This window comes from Daphnia magna, linkage group LG5 (assembly GCF_020631705.1).
Source record: "Daphnia magna isolate NIES linkage group LG5, ASM2063170v1.1, whole genome shotgun sequence".
NCBI lineage: Eukaryota > Metazoa > Arthropoda > Branchiopoda > Diplostraca > Daphniidae > Daphnia > Daphnia magna.
Genome location: NC_059186.1, coordinates 6,343,313 through 6,366,942, shown reverse-complemented (window position 1 = coordinate 6,366,942; position 23,630 = coordinate 6,343,313). Strand labels below are relative to the sequence as shown.

The 23,630-nt window shown below is 37.4% G+C and overlaps 1 protein-coding gene and 2 long non-coding RNA genes across 4 annotated transcripts; 1 reads left to right on the top strand and 2 right to left on the bottom strand.

Moving 5' to 3' along the window:
* Window positions 1–3,622: 3,622 nt before the first annotated feature.
* LOC116923593 lies at window positions 3,623–5,109 on the top strand. 2 transcript variants are annotated; one of them, XR_004394577.2, is made up of 5 exons: window positions 3,623–3,697; window positions 3,760–3,995; window positions 4,082–4,607; window positions 4,678–4,815; window positions 4,873–5,109. It is a non-coding gene; the product is annotated as an uncharacterized LOC116923593 (long non-coding RNA). The 2 variants fall into 2 exon arrangements; XR_004394576.2 differs by having other exon boundaries at window positions 3,760–4,607.
* A 4,109-nt stretch (window positions 5,110–9,218) lies between these two features.
* On the bottom strand, window positions 9,219–14,397 carry LOC116923560. The gene is made up of 5 exons (XM_032930055.2): window positions 10,905–14,397; window positions 10,739–10,844; window positions 10,522–10,673; window positions 10,315–10,464; window positions 9,219–10,257 (listed from the first exon to the last, which is right to left on the bottom strand). The coding sequence occupies exons 1-5, from the start codon at window positions 11,216–11,218 to the stop codon at window positions 9,948–9,950; spliced, it is 1,032 nt and encodes a 343-aa protein (XP_032785946.1). The 5' UTR covers window positions 11,219–14,397; the 3' UTR covers window positions 9,219–9,947.
* A 5,833-nt stretch (window positions 14,398–20,230) lies between these two features.
* Window positions 20,231–20,633, bottom strand: LOC123472214. The gene is made up of 2 exons (XR_006646555.1): window positions 20,568–20,633; window positions 20,231–20,512 (listed from the first exon to the last, which is right to left on the bottom strand). It is a non-coding gene; the product is annotated as an uncharacterized LOC123472214 (long non-coding RNA).
* Between the last annotated feature and the right edge of the window lie 2,997 nt (window positions 20,634–23,630).

Sequence of the window (23,630 nt, the reverse complement as noted above, 5' to 3'; positions counted from 1 at the left end):
CGGCCGTTTCTTTGGAAGTGACTTTACCCGAACTTATGTTAACCAAAGATGAATCACAATCGTCTTTGAAGGGATTTCGACAGGAAACAATGAACTGTTGAATTGATTCTAAGGCGACGTTATCCTTTTTAACTCGGGATGAATACGCTTCCCTTGAAATGTCCTCTCCTTTATTAAAACCCAGATGATTACTTAGGTTTGATGCTAAAGTAGTTTCGACGGTTTGTGTAATAACGTTCAAACAAAAAATGTACCAAGAAATTAATTTTGTCTCTACATAACTAAGAGGTAAGATGTAACTTACAGTTTTTAATAAAAGTTTTTTTTTATTACAATCTATTATTTTTATTTAATTATAATGTAAACTTTAAAAATTAAGTATTTTAAATTAGATAGAATTGAAAAATCATCGAGACACCCATAAGAGTATCAATATTTCCATAGCAGTTAAGGATTTTTTTTAATTTCGCGCTTAGAATGCGACGTTGTCATTTGGAAAAATTTGTGACAGGTGTGGGAAAACCGTTACACACCTGCGTCTGATCCATATTTGGCCCCAGATTTCACCGTCTGTCTCAATACCGCCTATTACAGTTTTTTCAAAAATTTTTTTTTTGTGTTAATAAAACTTATCATAAAAAGTTTTGATTATTTATAAAAACCTACACCCCTTTGGGAGGCTAAAGCTCCCGAACGCCCCCACTGAGAGCCGACAGGCGGCCATTTTTAATCTTTTTTCACTGAGACGAAGCGAACGAACTATCAAAACCTTCTCATAAAAGGTTTTGATAGTTTTGCTCGCCGGCTATCCGACTATTCTTTCCTCCATGGCTGTTGAGTCACTTGTGCTGATGAACATGTTGGTAATAGTAAATTGTGTTTGGAAATACGATGAGGCGAAAACTTGGTCAAGAATCGGTTGTTGGAGATGTTTGGTGACGTCGTTTTAATTTTCAATTTGGAATAAGCATAAAGGTATAATGGAGCTAAGTGGTATTTTTTATCTTTGCATTGGGCCTTGGACAGTTTAATGGATCGCTGAATCGCTGAATTCTGTAGTGGCCTTTTAAAACTGTACAGTTCTTGATTTTGTCCCAATATTCTGGTAGAATGGACTAGATCAGGGTGTTAGCAAGGAGGTTGTTGAACTGCTTATTGATGCGTGATGGTCCGAAATTCTCAGCAGATGGAGTAGTTGTTCCAGTAAAATAAAAGGCCTAAGATTTTAAGGTAGTGTTTCTCGGTGAAGAGATACAATCTTTGATATTGCTCCTTTCTCGATTGCAGAGTGTTTGAATTTCTTCGGTTGACGAAAAAAGGCCATTAATCTGTATATTGTTGGAGAAGACATGATCCTCGTTTTGATAGTTAGAGATGGCTATTGAATCTTCCTGATCAATCGTTAAAGATTCATTTTCCTCCAATTTTTTCGAGGCTTCATTTGATGATTGATCTCCTACCGATGTTGGAAGTTCAGTGTTAATCGAAAAAGGTTCGCTGGTGCCTATGCTAGTGTTTTCTGGAGTTTGTTTGGCACCGATGATTATAGCGGGTTCTTGTGCAGATACTTGAGTTTCAAACCTACGTGTAGAAATGTCTCTCAAAATTTTCCCAAATTTCTTCAAATGACGTGTAATTTTTTCGTTCCATACTCTCCTGATCATCGTAGTATTTACCTTCATAGTTTTTTGCATTTTTAATTAATTGTTCAGTTACCTCTAGGTGGCGCAAAATGTTGGTGTACGTTAGCGAAAACGCTGGTTAAGGTCTTTTCAGGGGGTTTGTGGTTCGAAGTTCACTGTCACCAAATGTTAGGATAGAGAAGAAAAAAAGAGAGTAGTAAAGTAGAGTGTGTTTCCACTTTCCATACGAATAGTTGTATATGATGATGAATTTTATTGTAGCACAGTGTTAACAATGACCGAGATAACGGATAAGAAACGGGTTGGATTAAAGAGATTTACTGGCACGTCAGACTGAAGAACACTGATGAAAACTAACTAAGGCTGAAAATGATTCAAAAGCGACTGAAACATGACTGACTGACAATCTGGAAAGGGGCAACATTTATACAAAGGAGCAAGTTCATTTAGGGTAGGTGTCGGAAAGGAAATTAATATTTTGCGTGCAAACACCTATGTGAAGAATTCACACGTTTGAAGGCCAAGTAGAAGGGAGGTTGAAGGCCGGAGCCATCGGTAGATGACCTATCGGCAGGAGAGGGGAAAAAGGGTTGAAAGCGTGAGAAAGGAGAATGGGATGTAAGGAACGCGGCTGGCCTTTCATTACAAAAGGAAATCGTTAAGCCTTTACAAACGTTGTTCACTATCTTTAAAAGATAGTGATTTTTCTCTAAATATTTCAATAACGTTGCACCTGAAGAAATTGATATTGCCAATGAGGAACGACACGTTAGAAATAAAAATGGTGTTTATTTTTTCCGAAGCAAATCAATTGTACGTTTCAGTATATCAGTGAAAGACAAACATTGACCACTTTGTTTTCCAATAACGGCTTTTTTAACACATTTTTTTCGGAAAAGATATCAACAAACGGATTCATACGGTGCCAAAGGGGTAGTTCTCATTTTTCTGCACACCCTTTTTTGAAAAAATTCCCATTTGCTGTTAGATTTCAAGTTTTTTTTTATGGTGTAGAATTAACTAATCCAGTAGGAAGTAAAGTCAAAATCCACGAAATCGTGGATTAGCTACATGATCCTAAATATTTCTCCCCTCAAAAATTCCAGTCTGAAAAAAAATTTTCCTTTTGCAATTGTAAAAACAAATCATTTTAAAGCATATGGATTTGATTTAGTCATAAAAGAATTTATGAATGAAATCAAAGTTTTGGAAAGTGAAGAGGGGATGCTTCTCGACAGGAAACATTGCCCTGGTTTTCAAGTTCACGGGACTATAGTGACTCTTTGTGCTGATACAAAAGGGGCTAATAAAATCTGCGGTTTAATGAGCCCCTCGGCAACATCGTTCTGTCAATTATGTGACATTAAAAGACATGATATCAGAAATCATGCCACGACAGATAATGTTGTACTAAAAACGAGGAAGTCAATTGACGAACAATTGCATTATGTTACAGAAAACCTTCAGAACGGAGATCCAAGTAGGGGATGGTGGGGTCATATTGGACAAAAACATTTTTCTGTCAATAACTTCGAAAGTAATGAAGATACAATAAAAAAAATTACTTACTTGTTGGTTATTGTTGCATCTTTATAGCTATATTTTTTGTTAAGTTTACCATTGAGAACTTTGGGAGTTATGAAATTTTGAAAAACTCAGAATGCATTGAAAAAATGAAAAAAAACTGGGGTGAAATTGAACGAAATGGGTTGAGGGTTCGACAAACCCAATTTGTAACACTTTTCTCCAAGTTTCAATTTTGTAAAAACTAAAGTAACAAAGTGTTCTATGAATACCATTCATGTCGGTGAAAATTATTTTAAAATTCCGTTAAATAATGTCAAAATTATATGGTTTAAATAGGGAGGGTATGAATTGGACGAATTTGGGAGGAGCCACAAAAATAGGAGGGACTTTTTCATTATCGCAAATCGATACATAATCGATTTTTGCAGTCACGCAAAGAATTCCGCAGTTTAGTCAAATGGCGTCACAAGTTGATTCCCAGTTGTATTTAGGTGAGATTCCTTTTTGCACACTAGATCCAAATTCAGGTAAGTTTACTCAAGTTTTTATTGCTTATTATTCAATATCTAATGTATTCTAATTCCTTTAGGCCAGCTTGTATATTGGTTATTTGACGACTTCACTGACAAATACTTTAAGTTCAGCTACTGCTGAATTCTTCGTATGTGAAACCGAAAGTTTTTCCGACATGGGCATTATTTATGGTGAACCTCGTGTTGACTAAAGCAGTCCGATTGAGTACTTTCAAGACCTCAACTATACACCGAGGCATATCTATTTGTTGGGTTTTGTATAAAATGATTTAATGTTTAACTTAACTCATTGGTCAGTGTCACTCATTCTTGCTAAAACCCTTTGTCATAATCAATGTGGTAACTAATTTATAGTTTTATTACCCTTTAATATTTTAGAAGAATGCCAAGGACTTATGTGAGAAAAAACAATGAGTAGAAACCGACTGAAGAAAATATTACATCTGCCATTACTAATGTTCTCATTGGTCGCTACACAATCAGAAAGGCTGCTGAAATTCACAATGTTAAAAAATCTACTCTGTGTTATTATAAATCCCAACATACCTTGTCCAGTGTAATGTTGGTCCGATTCATCAAGAGAAAAGAAAATCACAGTCAAATTTTCAATTTCAAACAAGAAGAACATCTTGCACAGTATTTGAAGGAATGATGTTTATACAACCATAGTCTGTCAATTCAAGAGACGAAGAAGCTCGCCTTATCATTTGCACAAGCAAACGACGTGAATGCTCCACAGAATTGGCTAGAGAAAGAAGAAGCTTCCAAGGACTGGCTAACATGTTTTTTTTAAATGGAAGCGAAAACATTTTATCTGGATTTGTGAAAGCTGGCATTTGGCCAATTAACAGAAGTATAATCCCCGCATCTGAATTCAGCCCGAGTTTAGTTACGGACAGATTGGGTAAGTATTATTCACTAATCTTTACATTTTTTAGTTATCTAACATTTTTAATATCTTCTGGCTGTTTTAGAAATCGCAAATGCTTCCACTGGGAATGCAGGATCAACCAAAGACTTTATCTTGAATTCAAATATAAATCTGGCAATCAGGTCATCAGTTGAAACTTTTTGCGACAAGCCTTCTACTAGTGGTGACGCAAATACTATTGGTAGCGCTACTTTTATTAAATTATTTTTGAATTTCTTTCATCAACAAATTATATTAGGTAAAGAAATTCTGATTCCGTCCGTAACGCGTTCGGAAATGTTTTTTTGGTACTATCCGGCCATTTCCTAAAGTTTGTCAAACACCAGTTACTCGCCGGACTTCTAGTCGATTAGGAAGGACAAGAATTTTAACAGATTCACCAGAAACTAAAACTATTGAAGAAGACTTCATGAAAAAAAGGAAAAAAAATTTAAAATGAAAAAAAAAAATACAGTCAAACGTCAACTGACACCAACAAGTGGAAACACGCCAAAAATTAACTCGTAGCTTAAACGCTAAAAGGAAATAACACGAAAGAGGAGTCGCGGCGTGATAACATCCTGCATTCAAACGAAAATTAGGAACAAGAGAAAACTCCTACTCTTTCACGATCTGGTCGATTGAGTAAATGTCCTTTGAAATTTCTTGTGTAGTGAGAGTAATTGTCTATGACAAAATTCCTGTTTATGATGGAACGTTGTCTTTTGTGGGCATATCTTTCGGTTCTTTGAACGCTCAATCAATTTACTTATATCCTATGATACCTCGTCTGCATTTAACATAGCTCAAAAGCGCTTGTGTACAATTCTTTTTGAAAAAGAAGTTGCACAATACAGAAATTGTAAATCTGACGTTAGTTTTTTAATTGTTATTATTGAAACATAAATGGATAAGCATTAAATAGCAAAAGAATCACAATTCCTTTTCTTTTTTTTTATTTAATGTTATCTGTCAGTTGACAGCAGACGAAAACAAAAATCATGGTACTAAAGACTGGGAAAAAATTGCGTAAAATTTAAAGGAAACAAAAAGTACGACGATGACAACAATCTAAGTTCCGCCCCCTAACAGTCCGATATCACCCCCATTGAGCTGTCAAAAAAAAAACCGCAGCTGAGATCATCGGGGAAAACTGTGATATTGCTTTCGTTTAAAACTTATCACATATAAAAATTACATTAACGGTAAATGGATCGAAAAGCTATCGAATTACGTAAAATTTTTAATTCTTTTGATGAAGATTCAGGCATAAAAATATAAAATTCGGAAAAACAATAAACCAAAAAGTAAACCTCCAACTTACTTTTGTTTATGTTTTAGAAAATAGTAGAGAGAATTACGACTAACTTCCTCCCTAACTAAGAAATTCAATTTTACACTTCCGCATATTTTTTAAAAGTAACTTTAGTTTCTAGTTTACATGAAAATCGATTTGTCCAAATTGGGAATCGTCCAATATGACCCCGCCCTCCCCTACGGGTATTAAGGGAGCGTGTCCCTTTAGTGAAAGCAGATCTTTTCACATCGAAGAAAATTTTATTCTTGAATCAATGCACGATTTTCCGGAAGAAGTTATGTCATTTTTCTTAAAAATAGGTTTACAGGAGTGGTCTATAAATAAAAAGGATTATGGACTCACTGCTGAGTTCATTAATCAAAGCATCAGATCTTTTCATTATAGACAATATGATTCCGCGAATAAGCCAAGCCCCAAATTCACTGATGCGAATTTAAGAGAAAGAGGGAATTACAGCACAAAACAACGTGCTGCGCAAAATCTGTTTCTATTCAGAAACTTTCCTCTCATGTTCTGTGATAAAATTCCCAAAGACGATCCACATTTCCATTTCCTTCTATTGCTTCTATCCATTTGTGATAAAATCTTTCCTAACGAGATTACGATTGCCAATTGTAACATGTTGAATGACATGATCTCTGATTTTTTTTTTTAATTTAACCTGTTGTTTCCTGATGTGCAACCAATTAACAAAATCCATAATCTGACACACTATCCTGAAATGATCAAACTGCATGGACCACCGATTCGGTATTGGTGTATGCGGTTTGAAGCGTTTCATTACATTATGAAACACAGAGCTCAATTCATCGGTAACTTTATTAATATTTCTAAGTCCTTAGCTTGCCATGTTCAACGTGTAAATTTTCTTTATTTGATTGCAAATGATGCGGTGTGTACAAAACCAATTTTTGGACCAGTTAAACTGGAAAATCAAGTATATCGCTTGCTTATCTTACTAAAATGCTTCCGCTGTCTCTAAATCCGGATTTTAACTTAGATCCTTCTTTAAAGAATTCCGTCCTTCAATGGGTTAAATTTCGGGGTTAAAAATACCGCCCTGGAGGGATAATTGTTACGAAAAAAAGTTACGAGACGTAATCTGGTCTGCCAAAATTTGGCATCATTAGAAATGTAATTGTGCAAAATAATTCCATAATTTTCCTTCAACCATCCATTTTGAAAACGGTGTCTTATGAGTACCATTCGGTCATTCCATCCAAATACAACTAATTTTTTCGCGATCATCTTGGAAAAATCTTATTTTTATAAAGGGTGTTTTTAAAGACATAAGAAAAGGTCTGGAAAATTTACAACTTCATCCTTGAAGCCGGAAGCGAAATATAAAGGTGCAAACTTCCCCCTTTTTTAAATTTGCGGGTGGCTGTTTTTTCACTTAATCGCTTATAACTCATTACCCATTTTAGCTAGATTTAAATATTTAAAAACCTCATGAAAGAGTTTTTTATTATCTTCAAAATGGTCGATGGAACATTTTGTCTGCTACGACCGGTTATTTTTCCATTAGAACTTGTGTTGTTAAGGCAACACAACATTTAGTCTGCTACGACCAGTGTGTGACCGGACTTGTGTTGCTTTGCCTGGCTTAATGGAAAAATAACCGGTCGTAGCAGACGAAATGTTCCATCGATTGCAACGTTGCCCGATCTGGAAAGGGTAACAAAAAGATGTCGAAAAGCTAGGGCTCGGCCCCGATCACATTCTAATCGGGGATACTGCTAAGCTTCCCCGATTAAAATGAATCGGGGAAGTTCGGTGCGGGGATTTCTTTTTTCGATGCGGAACGGTGCTATAATCGGTGCTGCACCGATAGCACCGCTTCAGCCATAGAGGGTTAGTCTTACCAGTGACTTTGAGTTCTGATAGACCAACGAGAATCACGTTACTAGGGTCACATTTTGTTCTTGTTGGCCGCAGGGCAGCTGCCAATTTAGAGCACTATTCATTAATAATCGGGGAAGGAACCGAACACCGATATCACCGCACCGAGCACCGAAATCGCTTCCCCGATTAAGATTATCCCCGCACCGTATCGACTAAAAAGCTCCCCGATTGGCGCGGGGCCGAGCGCTACGAAAAGCCCTATACCATGCAGATATACTCGACCCAAAAGACGTAAATAAAAAATATTATTCTTTTTAAAAACTTTCATTTGTTTTTTCCCGAAAAATTATATATTCCATGTATTACTGGCAGACCTACCGCGATCGAATGCTGATCGAGATCGATTGCGATCGATCGATCAGTTTTTGCTGATCGTGAACGATAGATCGATCAACTACCTCAATCGAGATCGAGATCGAGATCGAAAATGCATTGATCAATTCGATCAGCGTCCGCATTGCCATCTATGAGTCGCTAATATAACTTATTCTTTTTTATTGGGAAGAAGCCATACAGTCTGTCAAAAGCTCTGAATTCTCAGTCAGGATTCAGGAATAGTTCAGAGTTCACTACAATCATTTTGGTTAATTTTTGATTATGGCTGAAGCCACCTCGTTATCAAGTATGGATGTCGAAGACGAAGTGTAAGTAAATCTTAATAAACATACTTGTAATATTGGTGAAAGAGGTTAACACTTAACAGTCAACTAATTTTTTTGTCAGTGTCAATATTACAAAAGATGTAGAATCTTGTAAAACTCCCAGTTCTGGAAAAAGGATCGATCATCGTATGTTTAATTTGTGCCTCCATAGTTTTTTGAAAACTGATCGAAAACTGATCGATTGAACGATCGATCCATCAATTTTTCAGGCTGATCGAAATCGAGATCACCGATCACATTTTGCTGATCCAACGGCAGGTCTGATTACTGGGAGGAGAGGATTACCCGATTCGCGTTAAACCGCACCGACTGCTTTAAATATGGCCAATCGGTTTAATACTCGTCTAATTACTTTTTAAGCGATATTTCTACAGAATTAGATAAAGATTATCAAGAGCTATTCATTTCTGTAATTAAAATTTCAAACTTATTGTTTTGCCGATTGAAATTTTTACTGGGACAGAAAATTCCCTGATACCCGTTAAACCATAGCGACCTACAAAAAAAAATAGGCAATCGGTTCAAACGAAGCACATGGATGACAATTTAGCATTTATCAGACTTGTATGGCAACCGTATGGCAACCGGTTTTCCCTCAATAAAAATTCGTGAAGGAACGTTAACAAAAAATCCTACCCATTCGCCATCTAGCGGTCGATTATCAACTACATTTCCCCAATTTATTTTGGTTAAAGGAACCAGTGTTCTGTATTTGACGAATAAAATAAAATAAAACTGTATTTTTATTTTTAAGGCGTAATCATATGGCGTATCTTGGATGTCAAAAAATTTTTCGAGTTCCGGAGATGAACAGTTTACGGTAAGTATCGGAAGTGGCAGCGGAATAATGGGATCAGTAAACTTATGGCGACCATTCACTGTTACATTGCCGCTCGTTGGAGACAATGTTTTGTTAATATCTTGGAAAACAATCTCCGTAACCATTTCCCCACTACTCACTGTGAGGTAGCTTTGTACTTCTTCTAAACTGGAGTATTCACGTTCCGCGATGTATTCTTCTATAACGCAGTCGGTACTTTGTTTTTTCTCCGGCGAGAGGCGTTTTTGGGATTCTGAGTGCACTTTTGGTGAAAGAGATACAATATTCTCGAAGCCATTATTATTTCTGTTTCTTGACGAAGGGCTCCTTTCGCATCGAGAGTTGCTTCTTCGGTGTGGAAAACGGTTACCGTATAGAAAGGGGCTTCCGTATAGAGAACGACTACGGTATGGGGAACGACTTAAGTGACGAGAATAGCTGTCGTGTCGAGAGCGGCTTCTGCATGGAGAACGGCTACGGTAACTAGCGCGGTTTCCGTATGGAGACCGACTGCGGCAATGGTAACGAGAGCAGCTTCCATATGGAGAACGGTTACGTCGATTAGAACGGCTGCGGTAGTGAGAGCGGCTTCCTTATGGAGAAGGGCTGCGGTAGTGAGAGCGGCTTCCTTATGGAGAACAGCTACGTCGATTAGAACGGCTGCGGTAGTGAGAGCGGCTTCGGTATGGAGAACGACTACGGTGACTAGAACGGCTACGGTGACGGGAATGGCTACGGCGACGAGAACGGCTACAGTATCGTGGGATGCTTTCGTGTTGAGAGCGGCTTTTTACAGATGGAGACCTACTATTTTCCCAGTGATGGTTATTTTTTCCTTCCGGCGAGAGGTTTCTTTTTGTAACCAAGGCTTCCTCAACGTGAGACGCATTGACATCACCGGTATCTGATGTAGGTAGAGATAATTGAGATCCATGACGCCTGTAATTAAAACAACGTAAGTAACTGGTAAACATTGTTACCACTGCAAAAAATTACCTCAAATTTGTTTTGGGGGTTACAATTTCTACCTCTCCATCACCATTACTAATCTCGTTTCCGTCTATGATTGGCGACAAACTTTTTGTCTCGTCACTTACAACAGGACGACCGTATTTAATCCCATCCTTCAATGGAGTTTCATCATAACTATGGTAATATTTAAATTAATTACTGGAACAGGAAAAAATCGAAAGGGGAAATCACCATAAATCAGCAAGGTGAGTAAGGAAATGAACTCTGTTCACGAGTTTGCCACATTCTTTGCATTGAATTGTTGAAATCTTTACATTGGGATCTGGCCTTCCTATTAGATTACTTTGCATGGGAATGAGGTAAATCATCTTAGGGAAAATTCCCTGATAATTTTAATGTCTTTTTATTTTCATTGTTTAACATAATTCATATAGATTTATTTACTAACCTTAAGTGACTTGCAATCGGGGACAGTACTCTGTACCAGTTTCAAAAATTTCCCACTCTTCATGCACAGGCAATAACCTTCACAGATTGACAGCTCTTGGAAAATCCTAAAATGTACAAATACATTGATTACTTCATATTTCTTTTAGTATATTTGTAAAACATACTTCTCTAATTCAGAAGATAAGACCTTGCTGCTCCATTCTTTGTAGTATTTTATTGACTTGATTCCTAGTGACAAACAGTATAGCTCCTCCAGTTCTTCCTCGCTGGGACACAGGTAATTAGTGTGCCACTTCCTCTGCATGCAGCAAAACAAGTGCGAAGAAGGTTTCAAAAGACTATTCTTTCTGTCCCTTTTTGTCCGTTCCAAGATTGATGCCCCATCTTTGTGTAACAGAATTTCCATTCTGCAAGCATGGCTTCTCCAATTCATCTCCCCCACATCCCTCGTCACACAGCCTCCACTTGAACCTACCATAAGACTGCAAGCAGCAACAGAATAGACCTTTTTCCCATCGACTCCCTAAAAGACACCTGCGCCGCCCGAAGACATATTCTTACATCAGCTGACTAACACGGGAGCACTCTCGTCTAGCCGGAAGCTCCTCGAACATCTTCTTACCTGTTCCCACGCCTAGAATATTCATGCACCTGCACCGCACGTGCCAGAACATTCAACCCCTTTTTAGATTAAGATCACAATGCATAAATAACCGTAGATATAGAAATAGTTTTAATAAGTGTGAGTAAAGTGAGTTGACAGAACTGTCAACTCGAGTCGGGGGATGGCTTTTGCACGGAGCCTTCTTTCCCTATTGTTTTCTTTATTCAGGTCACGGCCGCATCTTTTCCATATAAAAGGCCGTGACTTTTCTCTCATAGCTCAGTTCCGTTAGCTCTGTCTAGCTCGTTAATTCCTTTAGTTCCTCTTGAGCACCTTGCAGCTCCTACCGAGCTCTGAGACCCAGTTTAAAGTACCAGTTTAGTTCAGTTAACTTAATTCGGTGAACCAGGTATTCCCTCTCCCATCGTTCAACTGTTCCCAATTGGTATGTCACACCTCATTTCACTTATAATTGTAGACTTAGACTTAGTAACCAATACATTTGCATTGTGGATCAGCCGTCTCCTTTTTATTTATTTAAACCGCTTTTAATTTAATTATTCCGTAAAGGGAAGAATGAGTAAATTCATGATCCCTTTACATCTGGTGGCAGCGGTATTTGAACTTATCCACAATGTCATTGTATACGGGTGCTAAGCCTAAAATTTTTAGTAAACCAATAAAGAGTACTGTCCGTCACGGATATGAACCTATTTTGCCCACCTTTGATAACCTTACTTCTGCACCTGTCTCTAAAGTAAATCTTGATTTATCTGAGCCATCTCCTCACCAAAAGAGATCCACTCGTTCAACTGTTAGCCTTAAAACAACTAAGTTATTACAGCTTAGGTTAAAAAATTCTAAAACTATTAGGAAACCAAAATCTTTTAAATGGCAAGATATTAAGGCATCTAGTAATAGTCCTTCACTTCTTGCTCGCACTATTCACTGGCTTCGGCAGTCGCCATCTACTTCAGATTTTGAAAGTGACAGTGAAAAACCACCACGCGCTTTATTACAGGGCTCCTCTCCACAACTCCCCTCCTCCCTACCTGTAGTTAATGACCTTACGATAACCTTTACAATTCAGCCGACAGCCACTGAAATAAATAAATTTAATTCAGGAACCTTTACCCTCACATAATTCTAGCAACTTTAATTTTGACAGCACTTTGCTTAGCTCATTAAATGAACATCAACGCGTCGATACTACAGATATATGTGAAGCACGCGCCGTCAATAACAAACCCTGTCAATTACCAACCGCATTCCCCATTACCTGTAGAACATTTACGTCTAGCCCTATTTGCACTCAAGAAAGCCTTACAATCCAAACAAATTTTACCGGTTTACGAACAAAATTATCTGATAGCGCAATTAAAATCAATCAGCAATTATATCCAACAATCAGACCCGAAACCGTTAAAACCATTGCCCAACCTATTGCCCTTGCTAGACGAAATTCACTCCCTTCTAAATCAACCGTTAGACCACACACGCCCCTTACGGCCGTTGTCAGCAACAATTATCAAAATCTTTGTCGATTGCTTGATGGACTACACGGAGCTTACATAAAAAAATCAGACAGCGACCCTCAAATTTTTTAACGAAGCCAATCGTTACTTCATTCATACACTTCATCAAGACGCTGACTCCAGCGAAGACTCAGAGCAGCAGGAAGAAATAGCATCCAATTCCTCACGGCATTCTCCGTCACTTATCCTTGGGCCTCGTAGAAAAATTTGCACAGGCTCACTCAACGACATTCATCAACGATTTTCTTCAACTCCCATCCCTACTACGGCGCCTAGTCAACCTTGCAGCCGTTCCAGACCTAACCCACCAACTAGTTTTAAATCTCCTCTCACACCTGAAAAACCTAGCGGATCTTCCGGAAGCAATACTGAACACGGTACAATTCACGGCACAGCAGCTAAAAGTCCTCATCAAACGAGGAGACCAGCGCACTTTTACGCCAACGTTATCATCCGACAACACAGTACAAGTCAAAGCAGCTGCGAAAGCCTCAGCCTCATTCTCACAGTACAGCAGGCATTCACACAACCACCCTCTGGCGGAGAAAAATCAAAACAAACTAAAGATAAACGAGATAGCCAGCAAATTCCACACAACGCCACATACACCACCACGCGGAGACTTAACGCAACTTCAATCAAAACAAAGCAGCCAGTGCCAACCGTCGCGCAAACGACGCCAACAGAAAACAACAAGTAATTCCACAGAAAACAAACAATAAAAATGGATCCACTTCAGTATTCATTGGTGACAAATGTCATTCCGATAGGAGATCTGCAAGAATTACAAAAAGGACAACACGCGCAAACTATGCTCATCCAACCTCAAAATTTTACAGGAGGACCATCAACTCGTTTTGACCGCTGGATTAAACTGTTCGAAAATATTGTCGCTATGTCAAACTGGAACGAAAAAGAAACAATGAATATGTTGGTGACCAAAATGGCCGGCTCTGCTCATGATATTCTACAAAATATCCTAGAAAGCGTCACTCAAGATTATAAAGAAGTAAAACGGCTGCTACAAGAACGTTTCCATGGAAACGAAAATCAAGACTTTTTCCAAACCCAACTTGAAGAAGTAAAACGACATCCAGGCGAAGCTATTCTTGATTATGGTTTCCGCCTCAAAAATATTTTTGAACATGGATACCCCAAGGGGGAAGATGACACAAAAACTGATGAAACAACACGACTGCAAATGCTGCGACAAAAATTTCTTTAAAGGTTAGACAAAACTCTTAGAAACAAAGTCCGCTACAAACCTTTCACTACATACGAAGCCTTAGTTGCCTAAACCAACAAATACGCTCTACGTCTGGATGGAGAAAAAGAAGAAAAAGACATAAGAGAATTTATTAACGCAGTAGAGAACAACTCCACCAGTATTGAAATTTTAAAAGCAATAGAGAAACTACCTGAAACCATAAATGGGTCAATCCGATGCGCGACCAAAACTCGGATTTCGTTGAAATTTGGTAAGTGAATCAATAAATATGTTTAAAATTTATTGGCCAAAGGATTTTTTTTTGCGCAATTAGGGAAAAAGTTACAGCAAAATGAAAATCAGATTTTTTCATTTTGCCGTAAATTAGGATTTTTTCCGCGTTTTCATTTTTATTTATTTAAGACTAGTTTTTATTTCTCTATTGATTTTTGAATAAGTACGTCTTATTCAGTTTTTCACGCTCTTTTTAATGGTATTTTCTTGCTTCAAAATTTTTAAATTTAATTACGTTATTTAATTTTAAATGTTCAGAGTGTGGGTTACAAAAGTAGACCTGAACAGATTCGCTTCTGAGATTTATTTGTAATTTTTGCACTAAAAAAAAAAGGACATATCATAGTATATGCTATATTTTTTCGCTAGGGTTAAATTCTTCATAGTGCCGATTTAATTGTTTGAAATCTCCCTATTTTGATGTAAAATATTGGCTTCGGCGGCCATTTTCACTCATCCCTTTACCCTCTCTCCCCTATTTACCTTGACTACCCCAGGTGGTATTGGCGGATTGGTCAAAAAGGGGAGACAGGGAAAAGGGATGAGTGAAAATGAAACAATTAAATCGGCACTATGGAGAATTTAACCCTAGCGAAAAAAATAGAGCATATACTATGATATGTCCTCTTTTTTTAGTGCAAGAATTACAAATTAATCTCAGAAGCGAATCTGTTGAGGTCTACTTTTGTAAGACAAACTCTGAACATTTAAAAGTTAAATAACGTAATTAAATTTAAAAATTTTGAAACAAAAAAATACTTTTAAAAAGAGCGTGAAAAAAAGAATAAGACGTACTTATTCAAAAATCAATAGAGAAATAAAAACTAGTCTTAAATAAATAAAAATGAAAACGCGGAAAAAATCCTACGTTACGGCAAAATGAAAAAATCTGATTTTCATTTTGCTGTAACTTTTTCCCTAATTGCGCAAAAAAAAATCCTTTAGCCAATAAATTTTAAACATATTTATTGATTCACTTACCAAATTTCAACGAAATCCGAGTTTTGGTCGCGCATCGGATTTGTCAAATCCGCGCGGATTGACCCAAATGCCCTCACGACAGGTACCAGGTATCCACAAAAGGTCCCTGAAAAAGATGGAAACCCCCAGAGACCTGCCAGTGCAGACCAGGTAGAAAGATTGGAAAAAACAGTGACTCGATTGATAGAAAACAGTGATCGTATTAGAACCAGATTTTCAAATAATAGTAATATTAGACAGGAAAATTTATACTAAACAAGCAATGGTTACAATCAATACAGACAAAATTACAATACTCCCCAAAGTTACAATACTCCACCTCCCCATTTTGTGAGCAACCCTCCAAACAGGTACCAGATTAATAACCCTCCACCTCGACCCTTCTTCACATCTCAATATTCCCCACGCTCAGATCTGACTACCTGTCATGCTTGTGGCATGAAAGGCCACGTAAAAAGGGATTGTAGAAACAATCGAGAACAAAATACAGATATGCGACAGCCCCTCAAATGCTATTCTTGTCAGCAGATAGGACATAGAGCAAATGAATGCATCCATAGACAAATGCAGCAAAAGCCTAATGTTCCTGGTCCATTAGGACCAGGGAAACGCTTAGGTACCAACTGCAGCTTTGGGTCAGTTGGTAGGCAAACCTCTTTTTATGGAAAAACCCGGCATATTTCTCACATTACAATTATTCAAAAAAGTTCAGCACCCCGTATTTCCCTTTTTATCGATAAGATTCAATTTGATGCGCTGTTTGATACAGGCGCTGCAAGAAGCCTTTTACACGAAAAAGTTTATAGATTATTACCGTCGAAAATGAAACTGGCCAGTGCTGAGACCGACACAGATTTATTTGACGTACAGAATAGAAAATTACAGACCCTAGGGAAGGTAAAGCTACCTGTCCAATATGGAGAATATATACTTGAACAAGAATTTATTATTACAAGCGGAATTTCTGAAGCATGCATTTTAGGCGTTGACGCTGCTTTTAAACATGAGTTCGTACTATGTGGTCGAACTAAGACTATTTTTTTGGCGAGAGACAAAGCAGGAAGAGCACCTCTGTATTCAAGCAATAATTTAATGAACTCAGTCAAAAAGGTGACGACGTTCTCATTGACTTGCAGGGTCATTAGAGCCAGAATGAGTAGGTCACAATATCAATTGCTTCCTGGCTTTCCGTTTCTGTTTAGGGGAGACTGGAGTATGCCGGGACACCGGGTCAAGAGGGGCAGTAGGGGGGGAAATAGTAGATTTTAATAAAATTAAAAATTTTTTTAGTATGTTATTTAGATACATACAATCTTCTTTGGCATGAAATTTGGTTGAGTTTTGTCAATAACTGTATCAGTTATTAACAAAACTAAAAAAACAGTTTTTTTTTTAGTTAATTTTTTCTCCGCCATTTAATGTTTCTAGAAAAAAATAATTGCATATGGCATGTAAATTTAATATGGAAATGAAGCTTAATCATTTCTTTATTGTTAAAAACAAAAATTATAATTTTCGATCAATTACTGTAGATAATATTAACGTTTAAAAAAATAGTCTTTATCGGGAAATCGGGACAGCTGTTTTTGACTAAAATGGGACATTGGTGGGCGGGTTTGGCCTTCAAGCCCATCAATCATCATCGAGCTCATGACGCCATTACTGTTCCTTACAATGATCACAAGCAATCGATTATTCAGCATATTAATCGATTACAATAAGCCCAACTCCCACCTATCTTGTAATAAGGGTTTTTTATCATATAAGAAAAATTTTTTATTAACACAATTATCAAATTGAAACATTTATTAACTTATAGAGTCTATGCAGTGGCACGCTATTTCAATTTTTACAAATTTTGTTAATGAATTTTAAGGCGAAAACGGAGGACGTCCCTCACAACCCACCCTAGTTTCCTCACTTACCCCTCAAAATTGGCTCCTCCCACAAATCTAAGAAAACTTTAAAGGTCTTATATGGGAAAATGGTTTATTATGAAATTATATAAAAAATATGGGGGGTACATTACCGTATGGAATACATAAAAACAAAATAATAAATTAATTTAATGATTAGTTTGTGAGATATAGGGGGAAAACGAAAACCCTCCCGGCTTACTCCAGTCTCCCCTACTCCTAGCAAAGAGCTACCGGAGGGAATTACAGTAGATCAATTTTTAGGCGAGACAAATGATAAAGGGGAATACAATTTGCTGATTCGTAATATTTCAAGTAAACTCATTCATTTACCGCGTGGAATTTTATTGGGCAATGTCGAAACAACTTGTCAGTTAATTGGAAAAACTGACGTAAAAGATGAAAATGACACAATGCCAAATGAAGAACAAGCGGAAATTGACACTTACATTTCTAACGTAGAATTTCAATATAAAATACCTTTAATTAAATTATTAAATGATTTCAAAGACATTTTCACAACAACAGATTCTCAATTAGGATATACCGGTTTAATTAAGCATAGTATAGACACCCAAGGAAGAGACCCTATCAGACTTAGACCCTACCGAGCAGCAAGGAAGCATCAGGAAGAGTTAAGACGACAAATTAAGGAGATGTTGGATAAAGACATCACCGGGTTATCTACCTCTCCCTGGGCGGCACCTGTTGTACTCGTAGAAAAGAAAGACGGAAGTTTACGATTTTGCGCAGACTATCGTAAATTAAACAGCGTCACTGTAAAAGATTCATTCCCTTTACCAAGAATTGATACCACTCTCGACCAACTACACGAAAAAAAGTTTTTTACGACTCTTGACCTAGCATCTGGCTACTGGCAGATAGAACTAGAAGATTCAGCTAAAGAAAAAACAGCATTTATCGAAGAAAATAATTTATACCAATTTAAAATCATGGCTTTTGGATTGTGTAACGCTCCGGCAACATTTCAAAGAACAATGAATTACGTTCTAAGAGACGTCTTAGGAAAGAAAGCATTAGTTTATTTGGATGATGTCAAAAATTTTTCAGACACATTCGAAGCCCATTTAGAAGACATACGCGAAGTATTCAACCTTTTAAAAATCGCTAACCTTAAACTTAAACTCAAAAAATGCCAGTTTATTAAACATTCAGTAAATTATTTAGGTCATATCATTTCTAAAGAAGGCATCGCACTAGATCCCGAAAAAATTGATAAAATTCTTATTATCCAGTTCCTCAGTCAGCTGACGAAATTAGATCTTTTTTGGGACTAGCAGGATACTATAGACGTTTTATTAAAGTATTTGGTTCGATTTCCCAGACACTAACAAAGAAAACTCATAAATTAGCTTTAAAGGAACCTTTCGTTTGGACTGACGAAGATCAGGTAGCTTTTGAGACTCTCCGAACATGCCTTACAAGTAACCCTTTTCTGGCATATCCCGACTTTAGCAAGCAATTTTTACTTTTTTCTGACGCATGTAATTATGAAATTGGGGCGATATTGTCTCAAATTCAAGACTGTAATGAAGTAGTCATTGCGTATGCAAGTAGACAGCTTAGAAAACCAGAATTAAATTACGCTACCGTGGAAAAAGAAGTCCTCGAAGTGATCTTTGCCATAAAATCTTTCCGTCACTACCTTCTTGTTGACGAACCCTTTTTACTACTAACTGCTGGCTACAAAATCAAAAAGATTATAATGGAAGGCTAGGTCGGTGGGCAATACAGCTAGCAAGTACAAATTATAGAATACAATACAAGCCAGGGAGAGTACATCAAAACGCAGACTGTTTATCTCGGATAAAAGTCGCGGTCATTCAAGAAAAAAGGCAAATAAAAAAAATATATAATAATAAGTAAAATAAATAAATAAATAAAAAACTAAATAAAAATAAAAATAAATGACAAACAGAAAATATAATAAAATGAAATAAAATGTAATAAAATAAAATATAAATATATATGTACAGTATCCTTTTCAAAAATCCAAACACCGATTTAATTTTTTAAAGCCACCTATTGGCGGGGTAGCGGGTTTTTTGGTTTTTTTAAGGGGGAAGGTAGACGGGGTGATAGACACGACAGGGCAGGGTTGGGTAAGTCTAGACATTTAAAAAATTGCTTTAAGGTATTACGCTTGAAGGCAAGTTACAGGTCAGGACATTTTTGCAACCCCCAGGGTGGTGTGTTTTTTTAAACGACAGTTGGAAATTTAGGGCTTGGGCTTGGTGATGTTGCTTACCGAAACAATTTAGCTTATGTTCCAGCTGCGTGTGAATGTTTACGGCGTTGTCAATGGCGTAGGTGTAACCTTTCTGAATGTGATGCTGAAGATCGGTGTTAGATTCCAGATATGGGCTTTTTTGTTGATTAAATAACTTAAAAAATAATAATTCACTTCGTTCTAAAAAAATTAACATTCTTAGCAGATTGGAATAAAGAATATTCTAAAGATACGAAATAATTCACAATACCTTATCGAGAATCGAACACTCATCTACGGCGTCGCAATCAGAGGCTCTACACATATGCCATCGGTATCGACATAATTGTGCACAGGCAGCATTCTAATATATTTTGGGTAAGGAATATTATACAGCCTAAATCCAACATTTCCAACTGTCGTTTTAAAAAAACACATCACCCTGGGGGCGGCAAAAATGTCCCGACCTGTTACTTGCCTTAAAGCAAGAGTATTTTAAAAAATAATTAAGAAGACACGTAGTGCCATAAGGAAGCACGGCGGAAAAACTCGCGTTCGGATACTTGTGCACTGATATGCCGGCCAGCGGCTACAAGTCATAAAAATTTAAAAAAAATTTGTTTAGATACCTTTATCTATTATTAGGTCACAAAATTATTTTCATTGACTTAGGTGGATTTTTTAACCCTCTTTTTCTCAATCGCGCTAAGCGCGCTCCGTCATTTGAACCCATGCTAAAATGGTCCGAAAACGCGAAGTGTTCGGATACTTTTGGCACCTACTGTATATATTAAAACCGCAGTAAAACAATAAAAAAAAATACCTTTCATGGTAACACTCTCATTCAACCGCTAAACCCAAACACTAAAATTCAAGAAAGAAATAAAAAATTAAAATACACAAACAAAAATATATATATAACAGTAAATTCCACCAACGTTAACCAAACGGACACCACCATTTTGGACGTAATATATCTTAAACACTCACACCCTCAATAAATAACTGAAACATTATAAATATAAGTAATCTCAACAGAAAATACACACACAAACTATACCTATCACAATTCCCTAATAAGTCTCGACATCCTTTTCACTACCAACACAAACATGGCGACTAGAAGCCAAACGAAAGCAGACGTTGACAGCTCCAACGTTGCCAAGTTAATTTTCATTTCTCCAATTTTAATTTTTTTTGTCCCTAATTAATATTTTTCCCTGACTAAATACATAAAATTATTCCCAAATTATATTATTTCAAAAAAAACATTTATCCTTAAGAAAAAGCATACATGAAAGTCAAATAACGAAATTTAATAAAAATAAGTATGTCCCTAATTCTCTTCCAAAAACACCACGCATAACCCATCTAGCGGTCAATTTAACACCCACACTTTACACAACTTCACTATATGTACAAACTCCACTATTCTCCCCTTCATCATTCATAACATGCTTTTCCCCTAACCAAGTTTAACTCATATTAATTAAATCACATGTAGTTAAGTGATATTTAAAAAAAAAAAAAAAAAGTCCCAATATATTTCTGCATTTGTCCATTCAAACTACACATCCACGACACCTAGCGGTCGATCCAACATCTTTATGTACACTATTTCCCTTTCACTTACTGTCATTTTTCCACACTCCTTCGAGATATTGTGTATCAAAACAAAACAAAAACACAACAAAAAAAAACAAAAAAATTAACAAAACAAAAGAAAAGACAAAAGAAAAGAAGCATTTTAAATTTTCTGAAAATGTAAATTACCTTCCATTCCTACATTGTATCCTTCCTTCTAGCTTATTATATTTCATATCTCCCACCAAATCCGTCTTCCTAGAAATTTCTTATGACGGATAGTATTTCATCGAACAAATACAACCATGCAGTCTGCAACACCAAACTTATTCAAGTTTATCTTCAGAAAATGTTGCTGTACTTCATGCTAACAACAATATTATGCACCACTGCATTGGCATTCGAGACTATAATCTGCAACTGCGGTAATTCATCAGCAAAAGAACATTTATGAACAAATGACGAGAATTGCCCGTCATTACTGAAACCGACGCAAAAAGTCGATTACATGCTATGGACAAACAGAAGAGCTGGAATTAAATTCCAAGCGTCAATCTGCGGAAGATGGATGAAAATCAACCACATCACGACAGATTTCTTCGGTCAACAAATAATCGTTCAAGAAACAGTTGCGCTGGAGACATCATTAACCGAATGCACCATTATGGCTAAAACAAAACTATGCAACGACGTCCAAATGAATTTAACTGACGACAAATGGACCTACACACCAGACCCATCAACAATTGGAAGCTGGTTCTCAACCGTCTCCCCTTATGTAATTAATTGCATGATGGAAGAAACTAAACTAATTCGACAAGGAGAAGATGACACCATCGAAATTCCTCTTGGAAAAGCAAAAGTATCAGACGGAATTCATACACACAATCATCTCACGATTGTCTGGGATATTACAGTCGATACTGCATCTGACAACACTCCTAGACGTGTCAGCAGCGGAGAAGGCGCTCTCATCAAAACATCGACTCCAGAAACATTTCACCTCGAAGACGAGAAACAGCAGTTGGCATTTCATCTTAAACCAGAAGGGAGATGCCTCACAACTGCCTGTCGCCATAAAAGGAATCATTTACAGTTATTGGAGATGAACACCTGTTCATCTCAATCCCCCACCTCAGCAACAGCGAAGAATCTGACTACGAACCTCCTCAACGAGAAACGACAACTTTATCATACACTAGTAAAAATAACACAGTAACTGCCCTGGAACAAATACTCAACACTCAAGTCGGTTTGGCCGCACACGTAAAGTTTGTACGCGACAAACTAACTGAACAAGAAAATGATATTCTGAGAAATCATGAGGAACACTCAATGCGAATTAGTTCGGACTAAAGAGCTCTCGCAACTTCCGCTGCTCAATACGACGGATGGCTAGCAGCCAGCATTCTACAACTTCCCGAATGTATGAATCTTCCAGCACAAGGAGAAACTGTATTGTTGAAGCAATGCAGAGCAATTAGAATAACATTCGCTACCGAAACGACAAACTGTGGACCTCAACCTGGATTCAAAAACTTCACCATCGCCACAAACGGCTGGGAACTTGCCCCGTACAGCCCATGCTTCTGGAGAGACCATTACGTCAACTTTAATGGAAGACATCATGTCTATCGTAACGGTACTTGGAAGAAAGCCGAAGCAACCTTTTTACAACCAGAACAAGATTTGCCTACTTCCTTCCGCTACGATGACGATAATACACGCGACTATGAACCACAGGCTAATCCTGCCTACGATGGTATAACAACAAGCCACATGAACATCATAGCAGATCTCGCAGTAGCAATGGCTGAACAAAGCATGAAAACAGGCATAAATTCATCAACAGCAATGAGAAATATGATTGTTACAGCAGAAGAAAAAACAGGAATAACCAGCTATATGAGCTGGTGGGAAACCTTCAAGATCATCATGTTCTTCATTGGTTTAGCAATCATCAGCACCATCGCCTTCAAAATCCTCCGTTGGTTTAGCGTATTCAAGATTATATGGAGCTGTTGCTGCACACTTAAAAATCTCAACAAAACCACCCATAGAAGAAACCGACGTCGAGAAATGATGGACATTTCAGAACCAATCGACATGAAACAATATCTACCTCCTCTACTGCAAACTCAAGTTTGACTAGACCGATTACGGGACGTAATCTTACGGGTCCGGGAGTCATGTAACAGAATTCCCATTCTGCAAGCATGGCTTCTCCAATTTATCTCCCTCACATCCCTCGTCACATAGCCTCCACTTGAACCTACCATAAGACTGCAAGCAGCAACAGAATAGACCTTTTTCCCATCGACTCCCTAAAAGACACCTGCGCCGCCCGAAAACATATTCTTACATCAGCCGACTAACACGGGAGCACCCTTGTCTAGCCGGAAATTCCTCGAACATCTTCTTACCTGTTCCCACGCCTAGAATATTCATGCACCTGCAACGCACGCACCAGAACATTCAACCTCTTTTTAGATTAAGATCACAATGCATAACTAACCGTAGATATAGAAATAGTTTTACT